The sequence below is a fragment of the Lepidothrix coronata genome, unplaced genomic scaffold (genome assembly GCF_001604755.1).
Source record: "Lepidothrix coronata isolate B3197 unplaced genomic scaffold, Lepidothrix_coronata-1.0 Scaffold257, whole genome shotgun sequence".
Taxonomy (NCBI): Eukaryota; Metazoa; Chordata; class Aves; order Passeriformes; family Pipridae; genus Lepidothrix; species Lepidothrix coronata.
The window spans coordinates 262,880-280,306 of record NW_016690437.1 but is presented as its reverse complement, the minus strand read 5'-3'; the positions used below and the strand labels follow the sequence as shown (position 1 = coordinate 280,306).

Sequence of the window (17,427 nt, the reverse complement as noted above, 5' to 3'; positions counted from 1 at the left end):
CTTTAAAATGTGACAGAAATGTGCAGTGGATAGATGAACTGAAACTAGACCCACAAGGAGATAAAATTATATTAACAGACATATAAAGATATCATATTGCAAGTGAAAGACAGTAACAATATTCAAAAAATTTGAAAAATATGCAAATTTTTCTTCCCATGGGCTTGACCCACAAGTACAGCGCTGCCAGAATGAATTGGTTAGTGCCACAGAGTGAACTGTGCAGCAACTATAGATCACAGACTCAAACCTACTGCCACACACCTCCTTTCTCATGACCATTTGTTTCATTTAAATACCCCCTGGCCACCCATAAGCCAACAGTGATGTTCTTTGTATCTTCTAATAGGTGTCATGATAAAGAAATGAGAACATATATCCTATGTTATGTAAGTAAAGAGAATTTAATGCTGCTGCAGATTAGCTAGCTATTTCTTTTTTAACTCAATTTTCAAAGAGCCCAAACTTACAGAAAAGTTTGATTTTCTCTTTCATTCAGTCTCTGGTTTTTCTGTCATTTTTTTTTTAAGAGTTACATTTTTGGCCAGAGTACTTAACATTTTAGTGACAGTGTACGGACATTGCAGAACATTGCAAAGAATATTTGACCTCTGCCTTTTATTTTCTACGTGTATCATCAGTGCCAAGCACTGAATATATTAGCAGAATTGGGCATTGTTAAATGGCAACACTAAGTCTAACAGATCTGGATTTTAGTTAGTTAGCATGCACTAACTACTTCAAGTGATGGCAGGAAATGACAGCTCCAAGGCTGAAATCAGACCCAGGCAGGTGGGCTCCTAATGGGGCTCAGTGCAAACACAAATGTTGGCCCGTGTGGAACCAGCTGCAGCAAGAGAGCCTAAGGTTCCAGAGGCCTTTCAAGAAAAACCTGTAGTTGTATTTAAAATCTAATGCATCCTACACATTATTTATTATGCACACACATCATATATGATGTGTCACACGTGGTTGATGCATCAACACTGTCTGCATCAGACAGTTAAGGGCAACGAGTGCTGCCTATGTAAAACACCAAGTAAAATACAGTGGCCCAGACTTGCCTGTGGTGAGACATTGCAGTAATTCTCAGGTTCAGGGTTTTTGTTCCTAAATAAACAGATGGATTGAGTCCACAACATCTTTTTGAACTCCAGGATACAGAGTTCCTGTGAAAGAAAAGAATTGGAGTGAACGGCTTTTCCTTGCGAACCACGAAGAGCGTTTCTCTCGCTGTGTGGAAGACAAGGGATGAGTTATCACAGCCATCAGAGCAGATGCAGAAAGCAGTGGAAATGAGGAGATAAAATGCCAAAGCCCAAGGATTGGCTCATAGAGAAAGAAGTGTTGTAATTGCTAAATCACCCAAACTGCTTTGCCAAACTTTGACATGCTTGATTTCCTGTGCTTAAATAATTTTTAGGCTTAAAAAAAAAAAAAAGGCGGGGGGGAGGGGAAGTGCGGAAAAATAACCAGTTGTTCCCTGTATAGTGCAGGAAACATGTATGATTTATTGCTTTAAGGTTATTTTTGAAGGGGCTGCCTGTGGCAACCGGAGTGCCGGAGAAGTCACTGAGGCCTGTCCACTTGAAGGGCTCAAACTGTTTCCTGAACAGCCCTTCTTCACTCGTCACCTCCGACAGCTCCCTTTGACAACGTGTGACTGGGGCCCCGGAGTGTTTTAAAGCCGCGGGGGGCCGGGGCGGACAATGGGGCTGTCAATTACCTTTTCCCCCGTTGTGAAAAGGGCCCGCGGACAATGCGCGGGGCGGCGGGGGGCTGTGCTGTGCTGCTCCGAGCCCGCCGCCCCCGCCTCATTCACCGCGGCCCCGGCCCCGGCCCCGCCGCGACAAGGTGTCGTAGGTGTCGCCGTGGCGAGCCCCAAGCTGCCGGTGCGAAGCTGCCACCGCCTCCGGCGCTGCGGCGGACCGAGCAGGGCAGGGGGCTGCCCCCACCCCATCCCCATCTCCGCTCCCCATCCCGCGCCCGGGGGGGGGAACGCCCAGACTGCACTACCTAGAGTGTGCCTTTAAAAACTTCCTGTGTGCCTTGATGGCTTGCTGAGAGGACTGTCCATCATACAGGCGCTTTGTCTGGCAGTCACTGCCATTTGAATTTGACTGACTGAGGAAGCCCGAGTTATTTGTAAAGAACAACAAGGCTTTTCATTCATAATTTCAGTGGGGGGACAGGGTGCTAATGACTGAGCTTGAATAACCAGGGAATGCGGTATTCAAGGCAGGAAGAAGCCCAACTGGCTGCCAAATGAGAGGAAGGGAGGGGAAGGGGATGTAGGTGAAAGTTGTGTGAAAAGGCAAACAATGAAATCGGGATCACACGCATGTATACAAATACAAATCAGTTTTCAAAAGGTGAGATAGGCAAAGACAGAAGCAGGAAGGAGAGCTGAGGAAATTCCCGTTGCTATTTCATTGACTTGCCTTTAGAACCAGCTTCTGCAATGCTAAATCTGAGACGGTCTCAGCAAAAAGCTCTCTTCCCTCCTGCCGCCCCCTCACCACAGAGAAAACCCTTTCCCTCTCCTGTTCCTTTTCTACTACAGAAAAAGTCCTTGGGTTTGAAGATGGGCTGAATGAAGATTTTGCCTTTGCAGCTTAAGCTCCACCTTCAACCAAACATGCAAGCACTACTGCTAGCCCAGGCTGCAGCCCAGCACCTACCATCCATACATACCGTTTTACATATTGACCATCTAAATACATATATTCTCTAACTCTGCAAAGACCTTGTCTTCACAGAAATCAAACCTTACTTGCTGTAAAAGCTATTCAACTAAATAAAAGTTGTTGCTATTATTTCTATTGTCTGCAGTGGAATTTTGAGTAAGGCGTTAACAGAAATGGATTTTATAGAACTATGATTTGTGTCCTTGTGGAAAAATAACCGGAGCTAAGAAAGAAAATAGAAATTGAACAACACATTCTTTGGAAAACACAAGTGCTTTGACACAACGTAAACCATCGGAAGTTGATATAATTTAAGTCAATTTGAATTGCGCTGTGAGTGAGCAACAATAAGAAAACTTAAAATATGTTAAACGGTTTAAACATTTAACCTCAAAAATGAAGGAAGTTTTCCAGTGGGCTTATTTTGCAAACTTGTTCTGTCAGATGGATTTATTGTGTATGTTTGTGACACAATTTCCAATGCTTCCTTTAGCTTTTGTTAATTAGAACGCCTTCCTGGGAGCTGCTGTGGACAGCTGGATTCCCTTCCCGACTTGAAACATCGAAGACTTTCACTCAGGCTCCAGAAGGAGTCAGGGGCTTCTTTAGGAGGAACAGCTCCAAGATTCAGATTCTCTGTTAGTTGCTGCCTTTGTCTCTGTGGGGCTTTTGAAAGTAATAGGCCTGCTTAAAATACAGGAAAAGATGATTACAAAACCACAAATGAGATAGGAGTAACTACACCAGATGCAGAGACGGAAGTTTAGAGGAACTCTTTAATCAAGGGGTGGGAGTGGATGCTCCTGCAGAGATAACTTTGTTTAGATAGTCAAACATTTTGTCCTCTTCCCTCTCGAAGTAAGATAAGTATAATTATCTAACAGTTCATACTCCTTTTTAGGGTGTTCTGATTCTGTTAGACAGAGACTCTGAAATTTCAGTTGTGCAGAAAAGCTCTGAAGCCCACAAGGAAATCAGTGCCATGGGCCTCCATGCAACCATGCAAAGCAGCATGTACACAGCAGAGAGATTGGACTAGGATCTGAGACTCCTAGTTCTTGCTTTTCAGATAAGTTACTTCTTTCTTTCTCCCCTGGTTTTTCTCACCTCTAGAATGTATATAGCTACATCTCCTGAAAACTAGTTTGAGATCTATGTAGAAAACTGTGATATAATATCCAGCATTTTAATTGTTGTCATTGCTATTGTCATTATAATCAGGAGAACAAGGACAGTACATATCTGACAGCAGGATCAGGGTCTTTCTCAATTTTTTTACTTTCTTTTTTTTTTTTTAATTGATGTAACCATACAAACAGTTTGGGGCTTTTTTTGGTTGTGTTCTGATTTTCAGACAAATGATGGGGTAACACAAGTTTTTATTTTTCGTTTTGTGCAAAATTCATTCATTCTAGGAAATTAATCTCTCCTGTACATATCACCTCTACTTTCAGGACATGCTTGTATGCTACTCAGATGAACACAAGTCTTTCTCAACTGAGGAAAATAAAAATAATCTCAGCAAATAGAAGAAAGATTTTTTTTTTTTTAACAATTGCTCAATCTACTTCCTTTTGTTTGCAGTAAAATCTATAAGCCTGACTTGTATCCCTTGACTGACTTGCAAGCTATATGCTACCAATTGTTAATCTCTTGGAGTATTTTTTCAACTCCAGTCTCCACTGAAGAAAAGTACCTTATGTTCTGGAACAGCAGTGACAGCATGGAGGTCCATGCAAGCTATCTTGCACTTCTGAGAAGAGCAGGTATCTGTGTTCTTACATCTCCATTGCTCACAGTACCCAAGATATTCATTTATCTTTCTACTACATTGCAATTTAGAGCTAGTTCAGGTATCTCTACATCAGTGATTTTCCAACTGTGATCTGTGGATTCCTATGGACTACTTCTAAATGGGAGGTCTCATAATTTGTAATTTTCTAAAAAAAGCCTTAAGATTTTTTTGACTTCTAAAGCATAAAAAAAGTCTAAATTCTACTGACTGAGAAAATTGAAAACTACTGCTGCAAACCACAGTAGAGATGTGATAAGTCTCTTCGTGAAATCTTCTTTCAAATTTCCCATAACTTCTAACACTGATCTCTCCCACTTCTTATGAGTCACTTTAATCCCAGGTCAACACAAAAATGTCTGCATCCTTCTATAAAATATTTTGAGAATTTCCAAACCAGCACTTATTAACATTTTAATAGGCAATCAGTTAATTTTGCATAAAATTCTAGTATAGTCAAGCCCAGCATTATCTAGCCTCTAACTGAATGAGTCTAGAAAGTGCAGTGTTACAAACGTTCACAGATATGGCTTGTGTGTTCTGCCATTCTCATGATTACTCCTACCAAAGAAGTAAAAATGTTAGGAAGAATACCCTAGGACAATCAACCACACCATAAAAAGGCTACTATAATACCAGTATAGCAAATAAACTGCACTTAGTCCCATCCACACCAAATTGTCCCATTTTTGAACATTTGGTCTCAAGGCATTTGAGAGAATTAATTATAAGATGCAGAAAAGGAGGAAGATGATAGACTCTTACTTGAAAGAGCCTTGGAGTGCTACAGCACTTGCAGAGAGGAGCTGGGAAGCTCAGTCGTCCTGAGTGCGGAGATAGCCCCAAAATCCAATTCCCTAGTCCTAGCCCCCTCCCCCATCCCACATTAGGTTGAGACGGGGGAGGGGGCTAGGACTAGGGAATTGGATTTTGGGGCTCTCAAACCATGACAATTGTATAAGCTGGAAAGGTTTATACAGCTGAATTCCAAAAAAACAATGCTGATTTTATCAAGGACACAAATATAACCAAATAACATTGAATGACACTTCAAAGAGCATACTAGCTTTATTAGAACAATTTACATGCAAAAGGTCCACATTACATTACAAGCACTAAATGTATGTATCCTTCAGCATAATTTCAGAAGGATCAGGAAAGAGATTTGTTTATTTTTTAAGTTTACATAAGTATATTTGGTATTCAACAAGAAAATATTCTCCTGGCAACTGTCCCTCTATATACTGTGGCAATCAACAGATGGGATAAAGTTACACAGGATCTGGCCTATATCACCTTTAAAGAAAGTGTCTATTGTGAGCTAGATCTGAAAAACAGTAGTTTAATCCCAGAAGATCTGAGCATCACTAAAAACAGGAGACCAAATCCAAGCAGCTGCAGAGCATGTGCATTCCCAACCAGAGTGGCAGGTATTAATTCTATCTTTAACATTTAGCAGTGCTACTCCTTGTCACACCAGAGTGTGTTCTCAGAAGCTTTTGTTCATTTTCCCCCTTTTCAGGGGGGAAAATTCCAGTATTTCTCTCAGGTAAACTACAATTAAAATTACAAAAGTAAAACTAACAGTACTGAGTCAGGGACCTTATTTATTTTCATAAAAATGTCCAGCTCTTTACAGTGCAGTGCATTTGACTTCTCTTTTTCCCCCTATGGTATATTTAAGTTCCCTTATCTAGCCTGAGAATCTCAATGAAATATCAGTAGGTAAAAAAGTTTTGCCGGTAATCGCTTTAAAGAGGCTATATAATTATTTTGTGTACATTAGCTTTTTCAGAGTCACAAACACGGAAGGCAATCAATTAAAGGTTTAAGTTTCTAAGCAACTACTGGGCATTAGAAGCAATGCACAGCCAAACTTGGTCCTTTTAGGATGTGCAGAATCAATATTCGCATATCATTGCATTAACTCATGAGATAATGCACAAATATGTTCTCAAAGTCAGCAAATTTACTGCACCTTCATTCCCTTGCAGGAAGAATTCATTATGAATGAACTTTCTTTTCAAAAACAGGGGAAAACTACTTGTTTCCAGGTCCTGGGTCTGAAAATCAACTCAAGTAAAATCTCATGGAACAATTTGAGGATGATGTAGAAAAGTTTCAACTATTTCAGGTGGGTGTCTGTCATGTCACAGCCTTTGCAAGTGGCTGTGCCCCACTTTTCAAATGAAGTCACTGGAATTGCTACAATTCAAATATATCATGAATATACACATCCATTTGCATACAGACATATGTGTATGTTAGTGTGTACACCAATATACACATACACAACACTTACATTTCTCTGCTGAAAATAAACTAAAGAACTTAATCTCCAAAACCAAGGTCTGCTTGGGCTAAAAGCAGAAAAAAAAATCCTGCAGTGGTTAGAGCAATCCACTAGGGGAAACATAATCACATGCATTAAGTCATTCTCTATGACAAGAAATGTGAAATGTGAGTGATACATGTAATCCTCCAAAAACTAGTTCCAAGGTACCATCAGATTAAAAGCCTGAGAAACCAACTTTGAGTTTCCAACACGTAAACACACAAGCGCACACAAAAAGAAAAAGGCACACCATTTTTGCAGATTTGTGCACTGTTTCTCGATTACCTGTGTGCCAGTTAGTGCACAAATCTTTGCAGGCTTGGTGTCTCTCTTTCAAACTCATACACTGGATTCTATATGCTTGGAGTTTTGGTTTTTTGGAGGGGGTTTTTTGAACTATAAGACATTGATGCTTCACCATTTTGCATGCATGACGGACTTTGTGAATAAAAATAGCTTCACTGTTTTCAGATCTGTCTTTGAGACTACTCTCTATATTAAGTGTATACACCTGTACTTGAGAACAGGCACATAAATTGCCGATTGCACTACAGACCAACAGATTTAAAAATGGTGTTATGAACTTCCCGGTTTAAAACACTATTTATACACTCAGTATAAACACTGATAAATAATTTAAAAGACCTTTCCCATGTGTATAGGCTTGCATACTTCTTGCGTACAACTATTTTGACTTTACCATGTGGGAGGAAGTGATTTTTGTCTTTCCAGAGTGAGGTGAATATCGTGTCTTCTTTTCCCCAGGTATTTTAACCCATACATCCTTCACAGCCTAATCCCGGGGATTGCCTTGTTGACACAGAGCCCGCAGCCTGCACACCTCCGAGGATGCTCAGGTCTCTCCTCGATGCATCCTCACCGAGACGCCACGCTGCCGGGTGTCCCTTCCCGAGGGGAAGCTCAGGCGAAGGCCCGCGGCTTCCTCTGGCGCTGCCCGGCGCCGGGGCTGCTGCCCCCGCGGAGCAGCCGTGACCTGCCACCCCCCGCCCCGGCGCCGCGCTCCCTCTGGCGGGAGAGCGGCCGCGCCGCCGCTCCCCGGCATCCCCGAGGGTAACCCAGTCCCCCCAGGCTGCAGCTCCGTCGGATGACAGCCCCCGCCCCGCCGGGACTGCACTTCGTCTGCAGGCCCGCAGGTCGAAGAGGGTGGGGAGGGGACGGATGTCCGGCCTGCGTCAGCTCTTGTGCGGGATAGGGAGCGGTGGATCCCGCTTGAAAGGGAAGAAGTGAGCCCTGTGTAACTCCGGCTGACCTCTCTGTCAACCAACTATGGAAAATAGGTTGCAAGCTCAAAATATTATTGTGGAAGAATGGATACTTGCGTGTAAAACCACGAAAACCCTAAGGCCGGCCGCGTGAGACACGCTGCCCTCTTTATTTACACGTTTTTATCGGGAATGACCACCCCGTCCACACAGCGGTGACCAGCAGGTGTAGGAGAGGAAGTGCCTGCGAAATCGCCTCGAGTAGTAGAGGGCTGGTGGGGGTTTTGCAGCGAGGGTTGTTCATGTAAATAACGCAGCGCGGTCCTGCCTTACCGTGTGTATTTTTAAGCAGTGCCACACGTGGCGCGGGAACACTCGTGCTCGGTGCATGCCTGCGTGGGGACGCGGGGAAGCTAATAGATACGTATTGGCGCAAGATGCCCGGGCCCAACCAGCCTCAGTGGTCCCGTCGGTGCTTCCAGCTCGTACCAAAGGGACCGAGCTGTGGCCGTGTCAGGGAACGCCCAGAAGACAGTCAGGTTCGCGAGCTGCTCGCAGACCGTGTCCCCCGCACGACTGGGAGCTGATTAAAATAAAGTTTAGGGGGGGTTTGTGTGCTTTCCCCCCCACCTTAAAAAATCCTACCCCATCCCCCGCAGAGGCGAGCGGACCTCGCTGCTGCCAGGGCCGCCGCGCACCCCACGGGCAGCCGCCCGAGGCGCGGAAAGCCCCGCCGCCCGCTCCGCGCCCCCCGGGCCCCGCTCCGCGCTCCCGCCTGGGCATGGGGGCGCCCTCCGCGCCGCCTAATCGCGTTAATCCGCGGGACAATGCCCCAAGTAATCACCCTTCCTGCTCCCTGCGCGGCCGGCGACTGGAAAGGGCGAAGGGGGGGAGGGGCAGAAAGTGCAAACCTTTATTCCACTCGGTTAAGAAAATCGTGTGGGAGGGAAAGGGGAGCACTTGAACACGGGTCTCCCCAAAAGCCCGCAGCGGCGGGGAAAGCGCGCCTTCCTCCCCGGGAGAAGCGAGTTCCCCTCGGCTCCCCTGCAAAGCTATCGCCGCCTGCCTCTGAGTAAATACACGAGCACAAAAGCAACCCCGAGCGGCGTGAGGCTGTGCACGGAGCAGCCTGTCGTGCTCACAGGCTGCGGAGAGGCCCCGGGAGCGGGGCTGCCGCTCGCCCCGCGCAGCGCAGCCCAGGGGAGCGCCGCGAACGGGCCGGAGCCGCCGGGCTGGCTCGGCGGCAGCACTGCCCTTTTGAATGCCTCCCGCAGCTCAAAGTGCTGGCAGGGCGCTGGGAGAGCCAGTGAATGTAGCCCCGCAGAGCCAATGAGCTGGGACCGGATGCGATATATCCTCTGGGACAACAACTGCTCTGTTCCTCCTCAGATCCACATGACGCCATTTACTGCTGCTTTTGCAGAGAGATCACCCTACGTCCTCCGGAAAGAAAAAGAGAGAGAGGGAGAGAGCGAGCGAGCAGAAAAACGCCGAGCCCCTACAGCTCAGATCTCATATCTTCCTCCTCCTCCTCCACCTCCTCCAAACACACAACAACAACCACCACCACAAATCCGCTGCGCTCCCAAAACAACCCCCCGATTGCAAACCACAGAGCTGCCTGCAACACACACACGCTCGCAGAGGGAGCGAGAAAGCTAAGAGGGAGAGAGGGGAGAGGAGCCTGCAGCAAGCAGCTTCTCAGCAGAACGGCTACATTGCACAAGCTGCTTTTTTGGAGGAGCTCAGTGGAAGAAAGCTCTGGGATTTTATTTTAGATCCACTTTATTTTGTTTTCTTTGGCTTTCCCCTTTCCTCTTGATCATTTGCAACAGCAACAAAAAAAAGTGACTTGGTATTGGCGAGTCGGCCTCCTGTTCATTGAGGAAAAAAAAGAAAAGCGTGTGTGTGAGACCGATCTCTTTTTAGGAGCAAAGAAAACCCACCCCGACCTGGAGAGGTGTTTTGATGATTATTATTATAGTGCACACAAGTATTTATAATCGATCTGGGGAGAGGGATCTAACTTTGCTCTGGACTTTTTTTTTTTTTTACATGGTGATCGTTCTTACTCTAATTTACAAGTTGGACTAAAGCAGAGTTTGGAAAAGAATTTTTTTTTGCTTTAGGGCTGGATTTATTTGCAAACCGCAGGAAGAAGAAAATACAAGAGAGAGAGGGGTTTGGTGCAGCGCCGCGATCACGGTGAGAGCCTTTTCCTTCTTTGCAAAACAAGCTTTTCAGTAACCTCCCCCCTTGGTTGCTCCAAGAAAACTCCTGGAAATGTTTGAGGCCGATCCATTTTCCATTCGTACAGGTTCTCCCTCTCCCCACCTTCCCTTCTCTTTCCTTTCCCAGAGACGAACTGGAGGTGGGATTTCGGAGCGGTTTCTCTCCAGGGAGGGGTGGGGGGAGCTCCGCTGGGTTTTGAGGGCTGCGCCGCATTTGCGCCCCGACGGGGTGCCTCGGGGGTGCGGAAGGCTGCGCAGGGGGCGGAGGGCTGCGCGGGAGCGCAGGAATGCCTGCGGGGGCTGCTAGTTGGGCGGGGGGTGGGCTTGGAGGAGACACACTCCGACGTGTTCTGCTGCGGGGAGCCGGGCACGGGAGGTACTGCCCGCTCCTGCCTCGCTGGGCACGCGTGGGTTTCCGACAAGCCTCGGGGGAAGCTGAAGGAAGGGCGCTGCGGGGTTGGCGAGCGTCGGGGCTGTTTGTCCCCCGGTCTTGGGGGAGAGCGAGCAAACTCGCCTTTCAGTGCATGTTTTACGCCCGTCTGTAGTGGCGTCGGGAGATCTGTGTGATTCGGAAGTGAGTGCACGTCTGGTACAAATATGTGTGTGTGTGTGTGTGTGTGTGTGTACACTTAGATATTTCTCCGGTGATGAAACTTAATTCGATCTGTAAGACGAGGAAAGTGCTTCCCTAAGTTCTTCTGTGTAGAGGGCATGTGTGGAGGGAAAGGAAAAGTCTTAATTTTTACTTTGTTTCTTTTTTTTTTTTTTTGGTGGGTTACTTCGTAGCAACCCCCTTTTCCCCCAAAGAAAAAAGCTGCTGGTGTTTTCAGCAAGCTATTTGTGTGTCACTTTGCCCCACCCCGATGGTAAAGTCCCTTTTGCCCTAATCCATAGTCTGATCACACACTCGGCCCTTAATGGGGGTTTCAAAGCACTTTGAAAGAAAAGGAGGTGGTTGGTGTGTGTGCGGTGGGAATGGGGGTGGGGGTGTCTTGCACAGGCTCCGGCCACAAAACAGAAATTCATGGGCAGAGGACTTCTCTCCCTTAGGCTTCTCCTTTCCCCGGCCAGCAGGACACGGGGTTTTTCCACAGTACGCAAGAAGCCCCTCGCGTATTAAATTTCCCCAAATGTGCCGATGCGAAACCCGTCCCCCTCGCTCGACCTTTTGCCAAGCTCAGCTAGGAAAAGTTAGCAATCTGGCACTTGAGCTCGGTGAGAGTGGACTTTGGCTCTTTGAAGTGGGGAATCGTGTTATCACACACATGTACTCACAAAAAGGCAAATCTGCTTCTCTGCTCTTGGCGGATGCAAAGGGAAGAAATGCTAGGTCAGGGGAGGGAGAGGCGTGCCTATCCGTGAGGATTTTTAGGCAAATGTACGTTTGCAAATAAATGTGCTGGTTCTTTGCATCCTGTCCTGTTAGCGGATCTATCAAGGGGAGAAAAAAGGGGAATCTCCAAGCTCGGCCCGATGCCCCACTGAAAATGCCTCCTGGGTCCCTCCGGGCTAGGGCGGAACGGGGCGGGCTGAAGGTCAGGCAATTTGCAGAATATGCGTAAAATAAGAGGAGCTTTTCCAGCGGCTGGCTTTGTGAAGTTGAATGGGTGCTTAGGGCAAGGCGAGAGGGGGTAATCTGCCTTTTGCCCAGCTGTCCCGGAGGTGTCGTCTGCACCGTCTGCAGGGCGCCTGGCGCTTCCCGGGAGGGGAACCTCCTTTAGCATCTCTTGGGGGAGGGCAGGGGGAAAGAGTTTAAAGAAAACATGGATTTGACTTTCTGATAAGGCGACTGCAGCAGCCCCCTCCCATCTCCCAGCTCAGAGGATGTCTCCTGGTTATCTCCAGGTTGTCTGCACTCTCCGGCGGGCTAGGGGCCGTCGCCTCTCACCTGCTGCGCGCCCCCCGCCCCGTATGGAGCCGGAGACAGGGAGGGGAGCGGAGACCGGAGGCTGACTCTCCAGCTCCCACCTTGGCGTCTGAAGGGGGTTCCGCCGCCGATCCCAGGGTCGTCTGAAGCGCCTTCAGGTCAGGGTCAGCTTTGCTTTTGCAGTGGGTTGTCATTTCTGGAGAGGCAGTATCCTCTAGGCTGATTGGGGCTGGCGGAAATCTGGACGTGGAGGGCAGTTAGGGCTGCCAGTTCCTCTCAAGGATGGGGAAAGTATTTTATTTTCTATTATTTTTTATCTTCAGATAATTTCAGATGAGCGGAACGTCTGCTTAGGCTGTTGGTTGAAACTTTTGATATGGCAGAGGTTTTAATTTGATGAAAACATAAGCAATGCTTCAAGCCAAGTTTGCAAGACTTTATTTTTTTTTATTATTTGTGAGGTATGGACACCATGACATACCTCCTATGTCCAAAACCAGGATTTGACAGTGTTTAAAACAGGTGGTCACTGTTTAAAGTTGAATTTTTTTTTTTTTTAAAGAAAAAACACTTAAAGGAAGGAAGCCGGGAGTTAAATGGTTAAATGTTTTGCATTGCTGTTAGTATAAAGATATTCATTGTTAAACTGCTTGGCTATATTTTATTATAATGCGGTACAGTATTATTGTTGGTAACTGATGTGTTCAGAGTAACACTGTGGTACTTTTTCTAGGTATAATTACAGACATTGCATACCTCTTGTAAGACAGTTGATTCCTGGTTGGGTTTTAGTTGTAAAATATTTTCTGGATTTTTGTATAGGTAATTGGATTTTGGAGCCACTTTAAGATATGATAAAGGCAAACCAAATATTAACTAATTTAGAGGGCAGTACTTGAAACTTGTGCATATCTGAGTGTGGAAGTTATTTACAAATTCTCATCTTCCGTGTCTTTCACTGGGTTTTCATTTAAATTTTTACATCTGCGTCTCTACTTTGTAGTTAATGATCTCTTAAAGCAATATTCACAATCAAGTAGATTTCTTGGATGTTGGCATTGTTTGATTATATTATGCATGCTTCTGTCCCACAAGCCACTCTTGGTAATATTTATAATTTGAAATGTAGTCTATGGAATTTTTTACACATTAAAAAAAAGCTCAAACAACTGTGGTAACATTGCTTTTGTAGTATTGAGCCTTAAAATAACAATCACAATGGTGTACACAACTATGACACACACTAAAATACTGAAGAGAGATATTTTTACTTGTGCTGTTGAAGTTTTTGGTAGCACTAACTCATTTCATGTCTAACCTCAAACATTTTATTGCTATTTAGTGTTTTTCTTGGGACTATTGGTATTAAACTAAAATTTCCTATTTACATCGTGTAAAATTTAATGTGTAAAGAGACTAGCCTACCAAAATATTATTCATTTTTAAACAAAATTGGAAAATTATATGTCTGTCATCAGCAGGTCACATTACACTTGCTGAATACTTGCAGACTTTTTTTTTAATATAAGTTTTTCAGTAGCCTGATGTGCAATAAGTGTCACTTCAAGTGGCTGAAATCACTTTAAAGGCCATGGCCTAACCAGAAGATGGCCTGGGAAGTCTTAGTTACCAGGAGCAAAATCTAGACTTTCTAGAGTCACAAGTTAAGCTGCACAGTCCTAGAAAAGAATCCCCTTAAGCTCTCCACAGCAGAAGGTAGAACAGGCCAAGGGAAGTACATTCAGCTGACTGGTGCCGGTACTCTGCCCCAGATGTGACTCCTTTTTTTAATGACTGATGCATTACTTGATTGCATGCAGTGCTGTAGGGTCCTGCAGGCTTGAAAGGCTGCTGGAGTGGGCATGAGATGTGTTGCAATAGTGAATCCTCTCTTTGTTGCTCTAGGATTTCAGATGTGTTCTAAGCCTGCCGGGGTGAGCACGCTTCCGGGCACTGATGGAGACAAGAGCTCAGCACAGCAGCGGGTCGCAGCCCTTACTACAGGCTCGGCGTGACAGTGGGAGACCACACGGGGAGCCTGACCTGCGGGATGTCCTAATGCAGCAGGTTCACGTCTTGTCATTGGACCAGATCAGAGCCATCCGAAACACGAATGAATACACAGAGGGACCTACGGTAGCTCCACGGCCAGGGGTCAAGTCCACTCCTCGGCTAGCAACCCAATCCAAAAATGAGAGACCTCATGGCTTGCCCGAGCATCGTCATTTTAGCCGGATTCAGCACACACAGACACACGCATCTCCTCGGGCACCACTGTCCCGATCTATCAGCACGGTCAGCACAGGTTCACGGAGCAGTACGAGGACAAGTACGAGCAGTAATTCATCTGAGCAAAGACTTCTAGGATCATCTTCAGGGCCAGTTGCTGATGGGATAGTCCGAATGCAGCCCAAGTCTGAGCTCAAGTCGAGCGAGCTGAAGCCACTGAGCAAAGAAGACTTGGGAGCGCACAGCTACAGGTGTGAAGACTGTGGAAAGTGTAAGTGTAAGGAGTGCACTTATCCGAGGACCCTGCCCTCATGTTGGATTTGTGACAAGCAGTGTCTTTGCTCAGCCCAGAACGTGGTTGATTACGGGACTTGCGTTTGCTGTGTGAAGGGCCTCTTCTATCACTGCTCTAACGATGATGAGGACAACTGTGCTGACAACCCCTGCTCCTGCAGTCAGTCACATTGCTGCACTAGGTGGTCCGCCATGGGTGTAGTGTCCCTCTTTCTGCCTTGCTTGTGGTGTTACCTACCAGCCAAGGGTTGCCTTAAGTTGTGCCAGGGCTGTTACGACCGGGTAAATCGGCCTGGGTGCCGCTGTAAACACTCCAACACCGTTTGCTGCAAAGTTCCCAGCGTCCCCCCTAGGAACTTTGAAAAGCCAACGTAGCATCACTAGTCAGAAACACTAAAGTAACAAGGATTATTATTTTAACGTACATATGCAACCAGCTAAGCAGCTATGGTCTTGGCACTGTAGTAGAAGGGTTGGGGATGTACTTTGCTGTTTGCAGTGAAATGCTTTTCTCTGTGTGTGCCATCTTAACTGATACGCTTGTTAGGATCCAGCTAGTGGCATACAGGAAAAAAAAAAGGGATGCAGTACATTGTGACCCACATATTGCATAAGCTAAAGCAACACAGACACTCCTAGGCAACTCTATTGTTTGTGAATAGTACTTGCAAGATTTGTAAATTAGTAAATGACTGCTTTTTTTTCATTGTTTTCTGCCAGAGATAATATGCTATATTTTTGTATATACAATAATATTTTCAACTGTGAAAAGTAAGTGGTGTCATAAGACATGGCACAGTCATAAAATATTATACTAATATGTTGTACATTCGGAAGAATGTGAATCAATCAGTATGTTTTTAGATTGTATTTTGTCTTACGGAAACTTTCTATTACAAGACTTTGATTTCCCTTCGGACTTCATGTATATTGTACAGTTACAGTAAAATTCAGCCTTTATTTTCTAATTTTTTCAACATATTGTTTAGTGTAAAAATATTTATTTGAAGTTTTATTATTTTATAAAAAGAAATATTTATTTTAAGAGGCATCTTAAAAATGTCACCCCTTTTTATGAGGACGTCACAGTTGCTGCAAATAAGGGGTGAACGATGCATATGTTCACTATAAAATAGAAAATATATTAACGTTTGAAATTAAACTGGGCTACTTGTCATTTTTTCCCCCCATTTTTTGTTTTGAGTTGGGAGAACTGCAAACTTCACAGTGCTATAGTTACAGTGAGCCTAATATGAAAAAAACGAAAATAGATTTTTTAAGTGTATTCTTTTCTTACTGTTTACTTCACCTGAAAATAATATAGGATTTTTGTTCCCTTCCTTTGCACAGATGTCCCGTATACTGTTTCTACAACAGAAAAGGAAGATGAACATAGGAAAATGCATTAATTCATTCCAGACTAGGACTAATAGGCACTGAAAGCTTGACCTATTCTATAAGTGATGAGCTTTTGTGCTTCGAATAGGAAATAAGTAATCATTCACAAAAAATGTTAGACTTGCGTGGCTTTACTCAGAGGAGAAAAAAGGGTAATTAATATGGTCAGTGCAAAAAGCTTGCAGGATTATTTGTTAAAGGTAGAAGAATATGCCACAGGGGATGATAGATCTGAATGCAGTCCAGCCTTATGCCAAACATTTGCCTCACTTTTAAGAAGAAAGTTGCTTGATTTGTCATTTGTCGCAGTTACCTTTCACTGAGGTCAAAATCCTTTTGCTGCCAAGTTTCCCACCGGAAGCCTAGAGAATGATTTACCTTTCTTTATTAACAAACTATCATTTCCTGTTCTAAGCATGTGTCTCCAAGTTTAGAGGTCCCAATGTTCAATTTTATTTATAAATTTCTTAAGCTGGCGTTTAGAATAGTTGTAAGTATTTTTAAGCTGATGCTTAGAAAAGTCTCCCAACCTTTTCTGAACCCTCTCCAAGAAAAACAAGTTATTACTAATAAATTAAGAACTCACTAGAAGTTGAAAACCAGAGCACTGAGCAAATGTTCCATCTTTTTGCCCCTTAATTTTCATCTCTGATCTGGTATTTGGACTATTTTACATAGGTCTGTAGTACTCAAAAATCTTACACTATGTGTTTGTGTATTGATTATCAATCACCAAGTGAAATTAAAAAGTGCTTGTTCTCTTTCTCTTTTTTTTTTTTTTTCCCTTACCTCTCTGATGCAAAATGTAAAGTGGTTTTCTTTCCTTTCTGCACCAGCTGTCTGGATATTTTGGTATACAAAAATGAACAGTATATATTTAACTTTCTGAGCAAAATTTGCCAGAAAGAAGGTGGCTTACGTTACATAAGTAATTTGTCCATATTTAAAACATATATTGGTACTGAGTATTGGGGTATATATGTGAGATCATACTTGGATGCTGATAAACAGTGATCTTTATTATTTTAATTTTTTTAGAATTTTTGTTCGTGAAGGGGTGGTAACCATCATGTGTTTCCATTCACTGAATGTAGTTCTTGAATTAGATTAGGTGCTTATGCCTAAACTATCCTGGTTTGATTGGAAAAAAAACAAACAGGGGAATAATGAGATAGTCCATATAATTGGGTGAATTTTTAACATTTAGGCTATGTGTTGGAGATCCCAACCCCACTTATTTCAGTAGACAGTAAATCTGTTGTTTTGTATTGATGAACTTGACAAAACTGAAGGTGAACCCTGTCTTTTCAGTGATTTTTATTTGGGTCAAGGAAGATAACTCTAAGGAAAGCTGAAGGTGAAACTGGAAAA

The 17,427-nt window shown here is 44.5% G+C and overlaps 1 protein-coding gene across 2 annotated transcripts; it reads left to right on the top strand.

The window, feature by feature from the left end:
* Window positions 1-9,467: 9,467 nt before the first annotated feature.
* SPRY2 (sprouty RTK signaling antagonist 2) lies at window positions 9,468-15,820 on the top strand. Of its 2 annotated transcripts, XM_017835472.1 has the most exons (3): window positions 10,726-10,842; window positions 12,114-12,293; window positions 14,041-15,820. In XM_017835472.1, the coding sequence occupies exon 3, from the start codon at window positions 14,092-14,094 to the stop codon at window positions 15,031-15,033; it is 942 nt and encodes a 313-aa protein (XP_017690961.1). In that variant the 5' UTR covers window positions 10,726-10,842; window positions 12,114-12,293; window positions 14,041-14,091; the 3' UTR covers window positions 15,034-15,820. The 2 variants fall into 2 exon arrangements, with proteins under 2 accessions (XP_017690960.1, XP_017690961.1); XM_017835471.1 differs by lacking the exons at window positions 10,726-10,842; window positions 12,114-12,293 and adding an exon at window positions 9,468-10,242.
* The last annotated feature ends 1,607 nt before the right edge of the window (window positions 15,821-17,427 follow it).

What these genes read in the sequence shown, in the direction of transcription:
- SPRY2 (XM_017835471.1), top strand. Translation starts at nt 14,092, where the DNA reads ATGGAGACAAGAGCTCAGCACAGCAGCGGGTCGCAGCCCTTACTACAG.